Source organism: Salminus brasiliensis, chromosome 7 (assembly GCF_030463535.1).
Source record: "Salminus brasiliensis chromosome 7, fSalBra1.hap2, whole genome shotgun sequence".
Classification (NCBI taxonomy): Eukaryota; Metazoa; Chordata; class Actinopteri; order Characiformes; family Bryconidae; genus Salminus; species Salminus brasiliensis.
Window position 1 is genome coordinate 22,151,858 of NC_132884.1, and position 19,216 is coordinate 22,171,073.

Genomic DNA, 19,216 nt, shown 5'->3' on the forward strand with positions numbered 1-19,216 from the left:
CAGCGTTAAGTAAAATTCCCACATTTATACGCTTTAATAGTTAAACATTTAAAACGCGTGAATTAGAAAGCTTTTTATTTTATACAATATGCCTTGTTTGTGAAACGTAAACTAGTGTTAGTTCAGATCTGTGATCAGAGGTTTCTTTATTTCTTCGTTTTCTTGCCTTTTCTTTTCGTTGTGTTTCTTCACTGTTTTATATGAAACACGACGCGTTAACAAACGAATACAAACACGGACATGATTTCCAGTCATTTTTATTCAAACCACGTTCATCAATAAATAGCGTTTTACTGTTTCAAACGAGCATTAACAATTTAATACATTTACTCCGCACGCGTCCTGCAGACCACTGCGGCCCACCTCCATAAACACAGACCACTCGTGTGCAAATCTCACTTATAAACAGAAGCAAAATAATAATAATAATAATAATAAAAAAAAAAAAAACAGAAATAAACCTTGTTTGGGCAGGAGCGTGAAAGGGGGTGGAAAGTGTTTGACCAGTGTCCAGATCAGTTAAGTCTCTGTCTTCCCCAAACAGCGAAATCACGCAGGTTTCTGTAGGTCTGTGTTTTGCCTGCACCTGCTCTGCTCTGCGCTGATTTTCTGCTCATCAGCTGATCTCTCTCTCTGATAGCGCCTCCACCATTACTCTATTTTGGTGATAATATTTTGGGTTCAGCGTTCAGGGCTGCACTACACAGACACACACACGCACACACTTTCATATGGATACACACCCACATGAGACTAGTGGGAATGTCATGTGTTAAAAACACACATCGGCGAATCTTTGTGACCTTCAGTATTTCTGTATGAAATTCTAAAATGATTTGGACCTTAATTCGTTTGGACACCCACAAAACACCCAACCCCCTTGTGGGTTAAGATGCTCATCACTGCACTGATAAATAGATTAGTTACAGCTTATTTTTGACTTTATGGAGCCTTTCACCATGTTGATATTACGGAGGTATTGGGGCCGAATATGGCGATAATAATTAGGGACAGATTTCTCTTAGCAAGGCTGTGGGTCTTTAGTTGCTGCCAGACCTGCTGGACTGATGCTGACTCATACAGTCCACAAGAAGCATAAACACCCAAACACTTTTCTAAACCTTACAGAACCCGAAAGAAGTGTCTGTAGCTTGCAGTAAACCGAGGGCGTTGACTGTGCGGGCGTCAAAACAGCTAGCAAACCGTCCATCATCCATCAGAGCTCATCAGAGAGGAGTTCGAGCACGAGGTTCGAGGGTTTTCTCCACCGGTATTCGGACAGGCTCCGCCCCCTGCGCGGAGATTGGCTAGCAGTATCTTCTTTGCGTTGTGATTGGCTGATCGTAAACATTCGCTAGTTTGGACAGAGTAGGTATGAGCCGTTAGCCAATCCCAGCGCGGGAGGACTAGGACTGGCTTCGTCAGAATTCAGGTGGGTTTATAAAAAAAAAAAAAATAAAAAAAAAAACGTTTGGAGGGTCGTTGTTGCCCCTCACTTGAGGCCGTGCTGTGTTTCCTTGTGTCTCCTCAGGTCGACCTTGCGCTGGAAGCCCTTCCCGCACAGCTCGCAGGCGAACGGCTTGAAGCCCGTGTGTTTGCGACTGTGCGTTATCAGATTAGAGCTCTGACTGAATGCTTTCCCACACACCTGACACTTGTGAGGCTTCTCTCCTGTCAAACAAAACACAAGAAAAACACACACGTCAATGGTTTGGACATTTCCCTCCTAATCATACGCTCACATTTTTAAGCTCACAGATGTCAGATTTCAGATTTTTTAAATACATATATATATAATTTCTTTTACGTAATTCATTAAGGAATACACAGCATATTAGAGCCTACAAGCAACATATTTGCCTTATTAAAAAAAAGTAAATAAATGTGCAAATAAATGTGATTAATAAAAATAAATATTCAAATTTTTTATTGACCACAAAGTTGCTCAGCAAATATGAGCACATTGAAATGATGATATATATAATATGTAATTTAATTATTATATAAATATAAGTCTAATTTAATTTATTAACATCCACATGTATATAATGTATTTTTAATTAAAAAACAATTAAGAAATTTCCTAACTTATGTGGAGGGTTATGGAATCCTCTCATTGTTTCTCTGGCTAGAGTTTGGTAACACTATTAACTAACCCTGTCATGTGGAGGCTGTACTGTAGTCTGGCTAGCTCTGACTGTGAGTATTATAAATGCTTCAAAATATCATTTTAGAATGAAAGTTACTTTAATGGAAGAAGAAGTCTCTAAGGTGAAATTTAAGAATATCTGTCTGCATCTGGTCAGTATTCATAGATGACACTGATATGATCATATGAGAAGATAGCCAAAAGCATGTTCAGCTTGGACTTGTTTAACTACACACAAATCTGTGTTACAGTTTACCCCACAACAGGGTGTGCCCTGCTTTCCCTACACCAAACAGGCTCACAAAGGGCCTGGAAAATCAACACTGATTACGGTGACGTGTCATTTGGTGGACTCTTCTAAAATAAAACGTGACGAGCATTGTGAGGCTGTATTACCTGTGTGGATAAACGTATGCTTCTTCATGTCAGATTTCTGGTGGAACCTCTTGCCGCAGTACTGACACGGGTATGGTCGAGTGTCCGAGTGGATCAGGAGATGTGTGGACAGGGTGGAGGACCGTTTGAAGCTTTTCCCACAGATTTTGCAGTCAAAACTCCTCTCCTGTATGATGAGAGATGTCACACTTAACCATCTAAATCTTTTTATTGAATACTAATAGTATTCAATAGTGGTCACCAACACTACACCTGGAGATCTACTTTTTAGCTGTTATCATCTCCAACCCAGCTAACCAAGATCCGAATATACTACACTAGTGAATGTGCTTCTAAGGGAAGACTAATATTTTTAATCACTATTTCTTTATGGTAGTATATGGTGGTATATGATTTTGGATCTCCTGCATGATCACGGTTCATGTGTTGTCTCATCAAAGTACTTGGTCTCATACCTGTGAGTGAACAGCTCTGTGTTGTTCCAAGCTGACTGCATGGCCGAAGGTTTTCCCACAGATGTCACAAGCAAAGGGCCTCGTGCCACTGTGCGACCTCCGGACGTGGACCTCCAGGCCGTGAGGTGTGGAGAACACCTGTGGTGCAGAAAAGTAATTAAAGTGTAAGGTGAGTTATACCGCACCTTAATTAGGCTCAAGGTCACTTCAGACAGCATAAACAAGAGGACAACAATGAAGCATAAAGGCAATCAATGACGGGACACTAAGAAGCCAAAAAGCACACAGTAAACAGTGCTCAGCAAACATATCGTCCCATCTGAGAGGCTTTGTAACATCACTGGGTTGTGTATATGTGTCCAGCTGAACACTATAGTGGGCCCTCGTACCTTGCTGCATTTAATGCATTTGAAAGCTCCGTTCAGAATAAGGCGACTGCACAGCCCAGTCGTGTCATTCTTCATCTCAGATCCATTTCCACGGACGTTCCGGTCCACAAAAAGCCCAGGCGCAGTGGTCCGCTCAAACAGGGCTGTAGTGGGCTCGTAATGACTGTAAATACCAGCCCCAGGAGGTCCTCTCTCACTAAAGATAGGGGGTTCAGACACTCTTTCTGTGTAAAAACTCCGCTCCTGGTCCAGCGAGGAATGATGATGGTGGGTGAAGCTCCAGGGGTAAGACCCAAAGGGCACAGCGAATGGTCGTGTTTCATCCACACATGGAGAGAAAGATTTCTCAGAGTCTGCTGAGGAGATAAACAAGAGAAAAAGGCAGAGTCAGCACTGGCATGCTAATTTGCAGAGGCAGCAGTCTGCTGCAGGCTATACCTGTTCTGTTGGTTAAACGAAGGCTGCTGTGTTTTGGGCTCCTAAACGGTAATCAGCCCCAGCTTGATTTACACACAGTGCAACAAAGAGCAGCCTGTGGTTTTACTGCCTTTTACTAATGCCACAAACCACATAACCTCGAGAGCAATTCAGATTTGAACAGACACGGATACAATTCAGATGTTTCAGAGTTTCTGTCATGAGATCTATTCCTTTTTTGTCAATTAGCCTAGAACCCCCCCCCCACACACACACCACCCCCACCCATACAGATCAGACAACACTCTCATACATTCTGGGCTAGAGAAAATGAAAGGAAAGGATAAACTGCCATGAGAAGACCACTCTGCCTACCTGGTGATGCTGAGGGCGAGGGTGGGCGCCAGTAGTCCTCATAATCCGAAGAGCGGTCACACACACTTCCACCACAGCTGAGAGGAGGAGACCTGGAGCACAGGTCCGCAGGGTCCGGAGAAAAGGCCTCAACAGGGTCTGAGCGGCCATCCGGGCAGACCTCCTCTGGTTCCTCAGCAAGCTTACTGTCTGTTAACATAGGAATATAGGTTGATTAGGACCTGCTTTCTACAAACGTTTGTAATTGTAATTGAGACTGATTGTAGTGATGTGGAGAGAGCTGAGCTTGTTAAAGACTCAAATGTATGAGAAATGAGCTTTCATTTCAACATGATGAATATGCTGACGTTGATGGCAATGGTTGCATGTTCTTAATAATAAATAAATAAATAAATTAATTAATTAATAAAGTAAAAGAAAACGAATATACACTATTAAAAACGAATCTGAATAAACAATTAATTTTACAAATAATTTATTTAGAAATGTTGACAATTCTTATTTTTTAATCATATCACATATTTAAATGTAAAATGTTTTTTTTTTTACCTGTTTTGTTATTTGAACAAAAAGTCTTATAAAAATGTAAAAAAAAAAACAACAAACAAAAAAAACCTGTAAATTACCATTTGCTAAAATGAGGAGTATATTTAACATGAAATTATAAATGAAATGATCTAACAGGCTAAAAACAAAAAACAAACAAACGTCTTTTTTCGTTTTTACAACGCAGCACATTTGATCATCCTCGTTTTTATTATTTTAGTGTCATTTAGTATAAATATAAATGGATGTCTTGTTTTTCGTATATCTATTCTTCTTGTTTTTACGTTTTTAAAAATATATCATGTATTTAAATATTTGTAAATGTTTGTACTAAAAAATATAAAGAATAAAACCACAGATATTAACTGGTACAACTGTATTATAACGGTACATTTAAAACTGAGTGATAAATCCAAAAAGTGAAAAGCAAAAAAAAAATGCTAATAATAAACAGTAAAAATATTATACCAATACAATAAACAGTAACTGCGTGTGTATAAACCAGCCCGTTACTGAAGCGGTATGAAGGTGTGTGTGTGTGTGTGTGTGTGTGTCAGTGTTCGTACCTGTGCAGATGTGCGCTATGAGCGCCTCCAGTCTGCTGTACTCCTCTTCCACGCTGCGGGGTGTGTGGTAGCTGTGCGCTTTCTTACTCTTCACCAGGAACGAGCGCGGCATGCTGTCTGATTCTGATACACACACAGTCTCTCTCTCTCTCTCTCTCTCTCTCTCAGCGTCCCTCTGTCAGTCTGTCTGTCTGTCTGTCTGTCTCTCCGCCGCTCCTGCGTTCTGCGCTGAACTGAAGGCCACTCAGGCTGAGCGCAGCAGCTCCTCTATTAAAGCGACCCGGCTGCGATCTGCGCATGCGCCACTGACCGCCCGCCTGCCAGGTGCTTTTGCTTTTCCTTTCCAGACAGGTGCTTTAAAAGAACGGTCCCCACCCCCTTCCCTCCTCCACCCCCGTGCTGCTGCTGCTGCTACTGCCCCCAGAGCTGCTGCCCCCAGTAGGTGTCCGGAGGGGGCAGGAGGGGCGATAACGCGCTTTATCTGCTGCAGCACGAGCACAGGAAGCTCGAGACGATCACGCTGAACACGGAGCTGTTTCAACATCGCGCGAACGCGCGCACGCACACACACACACACACACACACACACACACACACACACACACACACACACAGAGAGATGAGAAAATGTGTGATTAGGTGGTTTAACGTTAATAACGTCCAGAGCTAAACTCAGTAAAGGCACTAAACAACTACAGGGTCACTGCTGCGTTATAGGAGCGTTCACACTGCCCAAAAAACAGGTGTAAAATTGTTTATTAAGTCTTATGATGTTTGTGTTTACACCAGTAAAACACCATATTAGAACAAATGCCAATAAACAGAAACACACAAAAAACTCTGAATATTTAGTTTTCAGTGAAGTGCAAGGAAAGTTGTAAAAAGTTACAGTTGTAAACATTTACAGTGCACCCAGATTGTGCTGGATCAGTGACTTTACTATATGACTCCTGTAAGATTATTATAACAGTAGTGAAGGAACCCGTTAAAACACACAGTATTGTCGGCTTTACTGTTAAACTAGGTGCCATAACTGGTAATTGTAGGTGGTGGAGAGGTTAGAAATGGTTGTGCTAACACACCCCCATTATATCAATGTACTTGTTTATTATTAGTATCATTTGGGTGCATGGTAACACACACACACACACACACACACAAATATATATATATGTATAGTTCTGAAGATTTTTCCTGCTATAATGCAGTCATCAGATTATGCAGATTAAACATGCTTATTTGTTTATGCATTTATTCACTTACATGCTGGCCTACTTTTTCAGCAATCTTCATCATCATCCATTTCATTCATTTTTGTTTGTTTTCCTCAAAAAGATCTTAATGAAATGAATCTTTGTCTTGGAGGTGCTTGTTGCCTTTTTTGAGTTGCCCACTGTAGTGCAACAGAGCGGCCTTGTTCTCCTGGCTGCTGACCCGCGCCGACCCCATGACACCTGCTACGCCCGGCACAGGCTGCGACAGGGCGGTGCTTTCAGCACTGCAGAACACAGACTGCAGGTAGGCTAACCAGAGTGAGAGTGCACCCGCTCACCTGCCGCTCACTTGTGCCGTCAGCAGGGAAGAGTGCACTTTTGGCTTGGAGTAGCCCACAATACCAGGCTGGCAGCACGTACTGTGAGGGTGTGACTTCAATAAAAATAAAAATGAGGGCAACAAACTGAATTTATTTAAATCCACATGAATTAAATAGAACAGTACGCTTGATGTGAAGCATATTTCAGCTGACTCACTTTTGGCCGTACACTCAAAAGTAAATTAAAGCAATATGATCAAACAGATTTCCAATTCACGGGATAGCTAATAAATCGAAGACTTGCTTTCTATATGATTCCATTTTTCTATTTCTATATGATGTGTAATAACCATTATGTTGCAGATGAATAGGCTATACAGTGTACATTCATACATTCACGCAGTTCCTATACAGATATCTGTTATGTGACCATATATGTCCATAGATCATACCCAAAGACTGAGTGTATACTTTAAAATAAACATAATTACATGCATGTATATAATATATACATTCATATATATCATATGTTGGACACATTAAATGTGTATCATACATATGTTTTTGCTTTGTAGGTGAATATATGCATGTACACATGTGTAGCAAACATTTAAGTAAATATGAATTAAAGCACATACCATATATAAATAAATGACTATTTATATATGGCTAAACTATATGTCCCATATTTGAAAATGGCTAATTTCAAATAGGTTGGCTTATATTTTAGTATGAGATGAATGTATACTAAATATATGGGAATTTCATACGTTACAAAATGTCAAATTTATTGCCATTTATCATCTAAAAGCATGATGTGATTTATTGGGAAAATACACGGCTCACAAGCATGTCTTTATAGAGGTAATGTGTATTCATGAGGAAATGATGCACATATATAAGATCAGTAAATACAGCGCACCACCTTATAACCACTGTAGTCTGCAGCACCTTCACTGTACTAGTCTCAGACTAATAAAACCGACGCTGTGACAGTCTTCCCTGCTCCTGCCGTCCCCTCCTTCATCACACCTGACTCAACTCATCAGCTCAATACCAAGTCCTTCTTCAGGTTAAAGAGTGTGTGTGTGTGTGTGTGTGTGTGTGTGTGTGTCTTGGTGTGTCTTGGTGTGTGTTGGTGTGTGTTGCGGGTTAGAGCAGGAAAACACTAAACCATGCAGGACCTGAGGAGCAGAATCCGCATTACTGCAGACCTGCTTCTTTTATCATACATCTCCACACAGCTAACCGAGCCCGATCAGAGCAGCAGCTGCCCTAAACTGAGCTGATAATGCGAGATGTCGGGGGCAGACGTTGCATCTGAAATGTCTGCATGAAGCCATCGCAGGAAATCAAAGCTCAATGTGCCCTCTGGTGATTACAGGCCTCGGCCCCGGGGCCCTCCAGGCCTCCACTGATAGAGGCTCCATAAAACGCTTCAGCGGCCATTACGCAAATGCCACAAAAGCAGCAATTAAGCACTTCAATTCATCAGCAAGGAAATGAGCCCATTGTTTAAGCCGCTTGAAAGCGGGGCGTTCATTAGCATTTCTCATGCTATGTATTTCTTTCTGTAACCTGTTTGTTCCTCCAGCTGTTTGTTTGTTTGCTTTACATGCATTTCTAACACTTTGAATGATTTGTTGGGTGGAAGCACCTTTTACTTAAAGCTGCTTTTCTATTCTTGTTTGGACTTTTTAGAGAACATTCTTTGAAATGAAACTTGAGTTTGATCAGGTTTACAGAATTACAGTAGAATTACAGTAGAACTGATCAGTTGTGTCTGGTCCAAAAGAATGTGTGTAAGTTTAACCCCTAATTTTTAAAACCCATACTCCAGAAAACCAAGGACTTACAGCAACCATCCTAACACAGATTATATATATATATATATATATATATATATATATATATATATATATATATATATATATATATATATATATAGTTGAAGTAAGAAATTCCACACAGTGACTGAAGTTCACAGAGAAGTCATCAACCAAACCTGTGGTCTTCTAACCTACATATTTTTGCTATGCATTAGTTCATACTTATGTTAAGGCAAGAAAACCTCTTGCCTGTAAACGTTTAATGCAGAGTTCAACAAACAGTTTGAACAGTTTAGTAACAGCTTTTGTGCAGTACTGTACATCTCAGCTAGTACAGTATAAGCAGTCAGATCAAAAGCTTTAATGGGAAATGACTTACAGCTGCCATCCAACAAACACACACACACACACACACACACACACACACACACGCAAAATCCAATAAGCACCAAAGAAACCCCACCTCTAATCCATGTATTATTCCACATTTGTCCCAACATTGACATTGCCACTTTAATTGTAATAAGTCTTTACTATGGGAGTCAGAAACTACTCAAGTGTGAAAACACAGCTCTCACTATAGGCACCACGTGTGTAACGGCAAAATTTTACACTCTTAACAGTTTACAAGTTGTTAGGATGATACAAATATACAAAATCACACTCACATATATTCATATTCTTCATCACAGTTAAACAAACACCTACGCTAGCCCGGATCAAACCTCCAATATTCAACACCCCTAAAAGCCACCGAGCAGAGAGCACAGTTTCAATACAACTACACAGGACTTTACTAAGCAAGTCAACCCAGCAGGTTGTAAGCATAAGGGCAGCTGGGCTGACTGTGAGGAGCTTTCACAGGGCGTGATTTACCTAGTTCAAAGCTCTGGTTGAAAGACTGACTGGATTCTCAGGCTACACAGCCATTCTTTCAGAATGTGTCCACACACTGTAAAAATTCCACACAAACACACACACAGCTTACCTGATGTTCTTAGGCCAGGACTGTTCTCTAGTCTTATGCCCTTCAGCGTGGATCAGGCTGTGCACTCTTCAGCCGAGGTGCATTTTTGGTGATTGTGAGCTGCGAGAGATCACTTCCTGCAAACGTTCTTTTGAACACGTTTCATTAGTGAAGTCGAGTGCAGTTTGATCTGCTGGTGCTGTGCACAGCCCCCTGACAGTCTAGAATTTTGGGACGGAGAGAAAAACCCGCAGCATGGGTCGCCATCAGAAATGATCTACATTAAATAAATCACATTTGCATGGTTTTCCCTTTAGGTTTACTTATTTCTGGCAATTCTGCTGATGCCTGGGATGCACAGTAAAACCAGAATCAGCAGAGAAAAAAAGAATTAATTTATATAGAAATCATCAGACTTTTAGACTGGACTGAAATTTAAAATATTGGTGTTGATTGGATGCAACTCTAAGCCAGGTAGATTTATTTAGCCCATCACTTGTTTCAGTGTGCTTAACCACAGAACCATAAACCATGATCATTGCAAACCACTGAACTACTGAAATTAGTTAACCCATGACATTTCCAACTTCTCATAAGAAACCAAATCTCTCTGGTGAGCTCACAAATCAGCGTCTGGGCTTGGTATTAAGAACACAAATAAGACGGTTTGTCAAACAGCATTTTTATTGTCAATTGATAAGTCTCATCTATTAACATCATACAGACACAGCCTAGGCTTAGTGTTTACGCTCCGTCATAAGCACGTCTACGTCATTACCCTAACCAGCCCTACCAGTGAAATTTCCATAACGCAGCTTTTCTCTGCAGCACTTAGCATGCTGACCCTTCTAGCGTTGGAGGGGTTTCAGGCCCCTGGACTCTAGTACAGGTATCTGAATGACTTGGGTGCATCGGGAACATTATTCATTTCGGAAGCTTCCTTTTCGCAGATGGACTGGCTACTATAGCAGAGGTCGCACTGGTTTCCTGTTGTCGGTGCCTTAATCTCCTACTTTTTGGTTTGATCTGTAAATAAGGTAAAGACCAAAGGTCACTCTACGCTTCTTCTCTTGAAGTACTCGGTCTTGCCATCGCAAGGCACCTTCCACATATGCGTGTCTATGGTCAGCACATTGCATTCACAGCGCAGAAAACGGACCAAGCTGCCTTCTACAGCAACCCAGCATTTTTCAGTTGATGCAAAATCCCTTGGCTGTCACACGCTTATCCAAAAGTATTAGGACAGTAACATTGGTCTCATTTTCTTTCTGCAATGCAGAACTTTGGACGTGAAGGATTTAATATCTAAGGTCAAAAGCAGACCATCAGACTTGATTGATTTTAAGGGTCAGTCATTCATCACAGATTTTCCAGCATAACGAGGGTCACCAAGAGTATTTGGACAAATCAGAGACTTTACGAAAGCAAATACTGACATCCTCCAGTGGGCATATTTTTAGCCAGTGCGCCTATGCAGGACGTCTAACGCCCTTGCTGGTCTGCTGCTCTCTCGCCAAAGAAGAGCTGAGGTGTCATTGCACATGAAGTATATATTAAAATAAGGCAAGCCAAAATTAACTCCTAATTCCACCACTAAAAAGAAACCACCGGCGTAGGCAGATGTGTCAAAAGCCACCATACGCAGGAAACACTGCTTGCAGACAGAGCTTCGGACGGCACAGCTTGCTATTAAAAGCGCTGGCAAATCTCAAGAGCAGAAAGGCCTGGAGTGCAGTTTACTGAAGCTACAGGAGATTGCTTGGTTCAGGAACAAAGCATTCTGAACGGATGAGACAAAAAGATGAACCCCTCTGACTGACAGAGAAGAAAAGAACCCAGTTAAAGCAATCCTAATACCTGGTAGAAGTCCTTAGCATTGTGGTGTGAGAACAGGTAGCCAACACTAAAACTGACTCACATTTTCACAGATGATCTGACTGTCAGGACTAGACAGCAGAGCAACATGCAAATAAAAAGGAATAGGAACAAATGTTGTCCAAATACTTTTGGCAGCCTGAGATGGATGCATATATACAGACCATGGTAAATGCTGTTTAGCCTGATTGGTTGGATCCTGAAGTGTTGGAGCAGAGAGAGATGAGAAAAGAACAAAATGTCCAAATACTTTTGGAGGTCTGTATGTTCTGTGCAAATATGCAACACGTGGGCTAAACACGAGCAATAACAGAGAAATACTCCTGTTAAGCAGAGTGTCTCAGTTTGCTTGTATTGTTTTTTTTTGACCGGTTTGAAGCACTTGCTTGGGAGGGGTGGACAGAAAAACTACGGCAAGACGGAGAATTATTTATATATATATATATATATATATATATATATATATATATATATATATATATATATATATATATATATATATATATATATATATTATACACACACACACAAATGCCCCAGGCTGTGATACTTCTGTAAAATCTAAAACATGCTCTTTTCAAAACATGCTAGAAAACAGTGTGATAAAAGCAAACCATGACAACGTTCCAGGCAACAGAAAAACACATTTGTGATATTTTGATGCTAAAAAGCCATGTCGGAAATCAAGAATCGGATACAGTACAGAAAAGATATTTGGGGGGGTTGGGGGGGCTTGCACCGTGCTGCATTAAAATGTCTTCCAAAAAAAGAAAAACTGTAATCATGTCCCTTTCAACTGAATTGTACACTGTACACTGAGAATATGAAATACATTAGATACATTTCAAGTCATAATGGAGATGAGGAAAAAAATAATTAGAGTCAAATGCATGTACATATATACATTGATATGGGATCCTTCACAGACCTCTTTCACATAAACTCAACAGTCAACCGAGGTACTGCATGCTGTAGGTTACAAAGGCTTCGCTCTTATTACTGGTGGTTGATATGACACTTTCGTCGGCCGTTTGAGACTCGGCTCCTCTAAAGAATAGTGTTCCTTAATCTTTAATATGTTTCCCTCGAAAGCCGTGGGCACCCATGAATGCACTCCACTGGGCTTTGATGGTTCGTTTAAAAACCAAAAACAAACAAACAAAAAAATCATTAAAAAATAAAAACTAGCATAAAATACTATATAACATACAAGTCACTTCTTCTCAGCTAGACTAAAGCACAGGCTAACAAAACTACATACCCTCACATACGAAGGGCTTTCTGGATTTGCCCCAGTCCAGTGTGGTCTCAGAGGGCCTGAACGGTCTCTCCGATTTCCGCTGCAATCCTACAGCAAGTTCTGACGTGAACATCTGACTCATTTTGGCAAAAACAAAATGGATAAGGCAGACGTGAACAAAAAACAAACAAACAAACAAACAAACAAAAATCCCAGGTCATGGTGTTGTGAAGGTTGACTTGGGATTTGTAGTTAAAAAGCCATAAATGGGTTGATAGCAGTTTTGGACCTGGCTATAAAGATGAGCTTTCGGGTGTCATTTCCCGTCCCAGACTATCAGGGGCAGTCTATTATGGTAGTGTTGGTGGTCACACAGTGGTGGTCTTATGGCTGCTGTTAGAGGGCACCATAAGCCTCAGACCCTCTCCGTCTTCATCCCCCTCGCTGTCCGAGTCCTCCAGCTGGGGGTGGAGTGTGATACGCCCAGTGCCAGGAAGGGAGCTCAGGTGAGACGGGAGCTTCATCCCTTCTTCGTCTGAAGATTGGTACGACTCGTCATCCCCGCCGTAGTGGTTGACGATGTGGATCCCGTCAAAATTGGTTTGGTCGGGTAAGCCCCTCTGCCCTTTTAAACAGCGAATCTGTGAACAAAGGACATGGCTGTGAATCAAATGGAAACATGCGTCATGTCGCGCAGTGGGTAATGGACTACAGATATTACACAGCCTTCATGCAAACCATAACTATGTAAGCCCCCCGGGGATTAAAAAAAAAAAAAAAAAAAAATCAAAATCACATGCATGCATTTCTTCCCGGACACTTGGTAATGCGTCACCAATCATGTAAGGTAAAGATCACACCAGACTCTTGTTCCTATTCATTCCTATTAACTAACTGTGCTTTATGTCTATGCAGAACACAACATAGACACTCCCACAGGCCAGGAGCAATCACTGTAGTAAGTATAAGATCCTTGAAGAACTTCTGGAGGTTCTTCAGTTTGAAACTGTGGAGGAACCTCTAATGGGGGTTTGAGGAACCTTCAAGGAACCATTTTTTCTGAAAGGATCCATAAAGCACCATAAGAGGTTCCTCTACAGTTTCAAACCATAGAACCTCCAAATGTTCCTCAAACATCTTATACTTTCAACAGTTAAGGGTGCACATTGTCCATTTATTTCTGTGACTGGATCATCAGACCGGACGATAAGTGATTGCAAAGTAACCAGACTTCAATCCCAAAGCTTAATTTGGAACAGCAGGAGAAATGCTGAAATGGACACAGACAAGCTGAAATGAACAAGTGGTCTAAAACGTAGAGGAACAATTTCTAGAGACTGGGGTCATCCTTACCTCGAAGGATTGTTAAGAAATGAGGCAATTAAATATTTTAGTTTAAGGCAAGGTCATATGGTTGTTTATTCATAAGGTTGAGGGAGGAAAAGATCTCTGAAGTTCCAATGGTCATTTTGTAGTCGGTGTTATGCCCAAATATAGAATTCTAAGTCTATGCTTATCATCTCTTCACAGAACAATGTGTTCAAAAAAACCCTCCATCACCCCTCTGTAAAAACATTCTATACCTATGTACACGTCACCCCCCGAGTGTCACGGAATTCTCTGAATTACAAGATGTGCAATAATCAACATATGAATGTTGCTGTATGCCTGCTACCACTGTTGTGAACAGTGCAATTGACTTATGTGGCACCCTATTACTATACAAATGGAATAGTGTACAAACACTATAATACATCAATTAGTGTTACTACATATAGTCTGTCACCTCAAATGTCAAGTATACTTAACTTTTAATGAAAGTTAGCATAACGTAAAGGTTACTCTAGGTCATTTTATTCAATAGTGCTAAAACAAATATGTTGTTGCTGTCCAGTAAAAACCTTGTACATACATTTTTGCATTTTTTTTTTTAGATTTTTAATGATTATATACATGATCTACACTTTATACAGTGTTATTCCAATGTGCATGAGTGTTAGCTTGCTCTGGATTTTTGACTGGAATGCCCACACGTGTCAAACTGCTACTTGGAAAGTCGGAAGAGCCTTACCAACCCAGAGTTCAAAATGCAAGATGGCCGTACTGCACATTAACAGTAATACAAGCAGTAGTTGTGTATCAGTTGTTACATTAAATCAGTCAGCCAACTTTTATTCGCCATAAAACACTAATTTTGTTGGTAAATTCTTTAGCACTTTAAAATTGTATACAATTATCGCAATGTTTAACTGGAATGTGTTCAACTTGGGTGTGGTGTTCTTTTCAGTTGCGACATTCAACTTCAGAGGAAAATGGAACGCAGCATAAATGTAGCAATATTCAACATTTGAACCCCAGACAAACTAATTATTCAGTGAATTCAGTGACATTTAAAACAAACAATAAAACTCCAAAAGCCAAATGCTTTTGTGCCCTGTGCTAACTGGCACAAAAAAACTGCTTACACTTAGAATTAAGGGCATGACAGCGACTGTCAATACAAAGCTAGACTTCAGAGACCTACAAACATCATGAACGTGCACACCTTCTGTATCACAGTAGCTTTCTACATGCACATCTAAGTATTCTGAATGGTCTATAAAAGCCTGCACTAGATGTGTTCAGGGCACATTTATCAGAATAATTGTTGACAGTGTTTAAATGACTTACTGACGTTATAACGGACACTGAATTAAAAAGGTTGTACCTTGTTGAGTTATTGAGTTTCACAATATCAAATCCTCTTCATATCACTTTCACACTACCGTACATCTGCAGAGATTAAATCAGTTGCTATAAACCACTAGTGTTCTCATGCGTCACTCTGGGAGTACATCAATGACCCAACTTGTTCCTTTTCAAAGCATTAACATGCCAGTACTATATTATTTTTTTATTGTATGTAATACAATTGAAGATAACCTGGCACGGACATGGAGGACAAATGTTGCAGTCAGAAAGGAAGAACCCACCATGTTAATTTTGTCCATGATTGTCTCATCTTTACTGACAGATTCTTACATTGTCTTACAAGTCAGGGTTTTTTTTTTTTTTTTTTTTTTTTTTTTAAAGCGCAGCAATCCTACACTTTAAAATCACCCCACAAAACTGCCTGTTTGAGGGAAAAATAAAAATTCAGAACACAATGGAATATGGAAGGTGATGTGCAGATCATTTAGCTCATATGTCGAATGCAATTCTTTGAAAAATACATTTTTTCCCCCGGCTCAATTCAGAAGTATGATATCATTCAGCCTTCATAGCTCCAGCTCCCTGGAATCTCTGTCCTTCTCTCACTTAACTAAACTCAAGTTTCTTTTCTAAGAAATTTATATTCAAAGATTAAAGTCCAAATAAAAAAGCAGCACATCTGCTGACCTGTCCCTAATATTTGAGTACACATAACTGAACACATGCACATTCAAGGGGAATAAAAATACAACAGAATGCAACTGAAAACCGACAATACTGACTCTGAGGGGAAACGTGGGTTTGAAGACCTTTTATGAGGAGAGTAAATCGACAGATGCTTAAAATACACACACACAGACAGACATACTTACCTGGAACACACTGCCTCACCAAGACAGACATGTGGGAAGAGAGGTATGCATGGGTATTTCAAAGTAACCGCAGCACACAAACACCACATGCATGACCTAGCACACAAACTCCCATTATTAAATACCATCTGCTTCTTAACATAGGCTGAAGCGGCAGAATTAATTAAAACAGAGGTGCATTTAGAGACACAGAAACACATAGAAAGAGAAAGAAAGGGGGGGGGGGGGGCAGATAAGTAAGAGAGTGAACGAGAGACAGAGAGAGAAGATGAATAAGCCGGAAACCAGCAAAACAACACCAGAGGCCTCATGTGTGACAGCTTATAAGTTGGTGGTGTTGAGAGATTAGTAGGTGTATGGTTTCACTCAGTGCAAATATGGTTGATAGGAAACCTCTCGCGCTTTAGCAGCTACGTGATTTAAATAGCAACCAGCAGCAGCAGCAGCAAGCTTTTTAACCCCCTTCATGACCTGCAGCCATCCTGCTATGCTCAGAATCGCAGTTAGTAAAACTCGCTGAAAGGCCCTGACATTATTTTGGTACCTAAATGAAGTTATAGTTACTTAACGTAGGGCTGTTACTTATTTAATCCAAGTTGTTTGTAATATCTGGTTAAAACTGTACGTTGTACTAATTGTTGGGAGAACAACAAACTTAATAGCTCACGTTCTAAGAGAGTTCAGGGAGGTGCTTCCAGCAGCTCTTAGAAGTTGAGCTGATTACGGTTTAGGAGCTGTTATTTTACTTCAGATGATGTTTTCGCATAAACAACATCTTCATGTTGCAAGTCTTATACCAAAGTTTGGTCATCCCTGGTCAAATGACATTTTGTATTTTTGATTAATTAAGAAATAATGAACACAATTTTATAAGGAACATCTGTACATCTACTTATTCGTGCAATTATCTACTCAGCCAATCGTGAGGCAATCACTCAGTGATTTTAGACATGCCATGACTGTTGGTGGATTATTGGTGAGCGTTTCTAGAACGGTCTGAGATTTTCAGTTCAACAGTCTATTGAGTTTATATGGAACAGTGCAAAAAAATAAAACAAATACATCCAGTAATCAGCTGTTCTGCAGATGGACACGCCTTGTTGATTAGGGAGGTCAATGATAAGAATGGTCAGACTGGTTCAAGCTGACAAAAAGGCTATGGTAACTCAGATAACCACTCCGTACAACTCTGGTGAGCAAAAAAAGCAGCCAAGTATCACCATCACTATCACTATGCCACAGCCTATCTGAGTATTGTTACTGATCATGTGCATCTCTCCTTATGGTCACAAATTTACCCATCTTCTAGCAGCATTTCCAGCATGATAATGCAACATGTCCCCATGTCTCAAGGCTGAGGTCATCTCAAACTACTTTCATCAATATGAAAAATATGAGTTCTTCAGCATTCTTCAATGGCTTTTTATTCAGCAGACCTGAGTCCAAGCGAACACCTTTGGGGTGTGGTTTGGGAACAGGAGATTTGCAACATGAAAGGGCTCCTACAAATATGCAGAAACTGCATGATGCAATAATGACAACAGGACGCAAAGTCTCAAAGGAATGCTTCCAACATATTGTGGAATCAAACCATTTTGAGGCTGTTGTGAAGCTCTATCCTGTACAAGCAGTGTTCCTAATAAAGTGCTGATGCACTTTATCTTCATGGATGGAACAACTATGATATGTAATTTATAGCTGTGGGTCAAGTTTGTTTGGTTTAAGTAACAAAACAAAGTGTGAGGCAATGTTCACATTATAAGCCTCTTTAATCCACTCCATTTTTTGCACAGATTGGATCTGGCTATCTTGAAGGTTTCCATTCCCAAACTAAAGAGACCTGCATCTGTCTGTAACATGAACGAATCAGTCCCTGAAATAACAAGCATGCGAACATTGATGCGTTTATGTCCACACAGCCCTGAAAAACAAACAATGTAAATAAATAAATAAATAAATAAATAAATAGGCCTGGTTTAGTCTGTCTTTTGGGTGTGAACAACTTTGAATGTGAATATGCGCTACCCAGCACAACTCATGTGAGCTCTGTTAGCATTCTGTGGCATCTAATCCAGACTCTATTGTCATTCAGGAACTGCTCTGTAAGCTTAAAATGTTATCTTTCAAGGTATATTTAAGGCATCTGTACAGCATCTGTACAGCATCTGCTGTTCAATGGTTTAAATCAACAGAACTGCCGCAGTGTTGGGTATGGTATAGAAAATGCTAATCAGGCAAGGGGATTATCCTTAATCCTTCATCCTTTTTCAACCTAAAATTTTATTTCACTTTGATGTAGCATATAAGCACTGGTATACTTTTAAAGTGTCTGTTCAATTCCCAGCAAACACACTCCATATATAAAAACTAAGTTGCTAAATCACTTGTTTTTGGTCACAAAAACACCTTATTTACATATACATTCACATTTTAGTTATAAATATTTTCGTTTTTGTTTTTTTAAATGTGGAGTAATAATTAAATGACACACCCTACCAACCAACCAGAACTAAGGTCATCATATTTTTCCTACATAAAACCACACATACGTTATATGTGGGCTGCAGAGAGGGAGGGGAAAAAATCAAATAATAAAAGAAGTGAGGCATGGGTTCTTAATGCACTCTAGGAAATGACATCATTTTGATAGCTCTACTGTCTTGCTGAAATGTAGTTTCTAAAGCATTTACTCTTAAACATAAGGTTCTTGGAGTGGTTCGATGCCATAAAACCATGTTTGTTTATAAAGAGAAAAGAGTGTGTGAAGATCATTTTAAAGATCTACTCGATGTATAGGTTCTTTACCAGTTCAAAGACGGTTTTATGCAGCATATGATGAAAGATACTGTGTAAGTGTTTTTCCACCAAACCAGAAGAAACGTTTTAGCACATTTTCAATAGTTCCTCACTTTCTA

The 19,216-nt window shown here is 40.1% G+C and overlaps 2 protein-coding genes across 8 annotated transcripts in view; both read right to left on the minus strand.

The window, feature by feature from the left end:
• Positions 1-256: 256 nt before the first annotated feature.
• gfi1ab (growth factor independent 1A transcription repressor b) lies at positions 257-5,654 on the minus strand. Of its 2 annotated transcripts, none has more exons than XM_072684137.1 (6): positions 5,294-5,654; positions 4,182-4,370; positions 3,390-3,742; positions 3,001-3,138; positions 2,546-2,711; positions 257-1,671 (listed from the first exon to the last, which is right to left on the minus strand). In XM_072684137.1, exons 1-6 carry the CDS (start codon positions 5,403-5,405, stop codon positions 1,493-1,495), a joined length of 1,137 nt encoding a protein of 378 aa, XP_072540238.1. In that variant the 5' UTR covers positions 5,406-5,654; the 3' UTR covers positions 257-1,492. The 2 variants fall into 2 exon arrangements, with proteins under 2 accessions (XP_072540238.1, XP_072540237.1); XM_072684136.1 differs by having other exon boundaries at positions 3,390-3,745.
• A 4,635-nt stretch (positions 5,655-10,289) lies between these two features.
• evi5b (ecotropic viral integration site 5b) overlaps positions 10,290-19,216 on the minus strand; it is a 70,808-nt gene continuing 61,881 nt past the window's right edge. For 5 of the 6 annotated variants that reach the window (XM_072684131.1, XM_072684133.1, XM_072684130.1 and 2 more), the window contains one exon: positions 10,290-13,379. In XM_072684131.1, the coding sequence (XP_072540232.1) occupies positions 13,107-13,379 (273 nt within the window). In that variant the 3' untranslated portion in view covers positions 10,290-13,106. Of the gene's footprint in view, positions 13,380-13,820; positions 15,511-19,216 lie in introns of those variants that run through there. The other variant, XM_072684134.1, reaches the window with a different exon arrangement.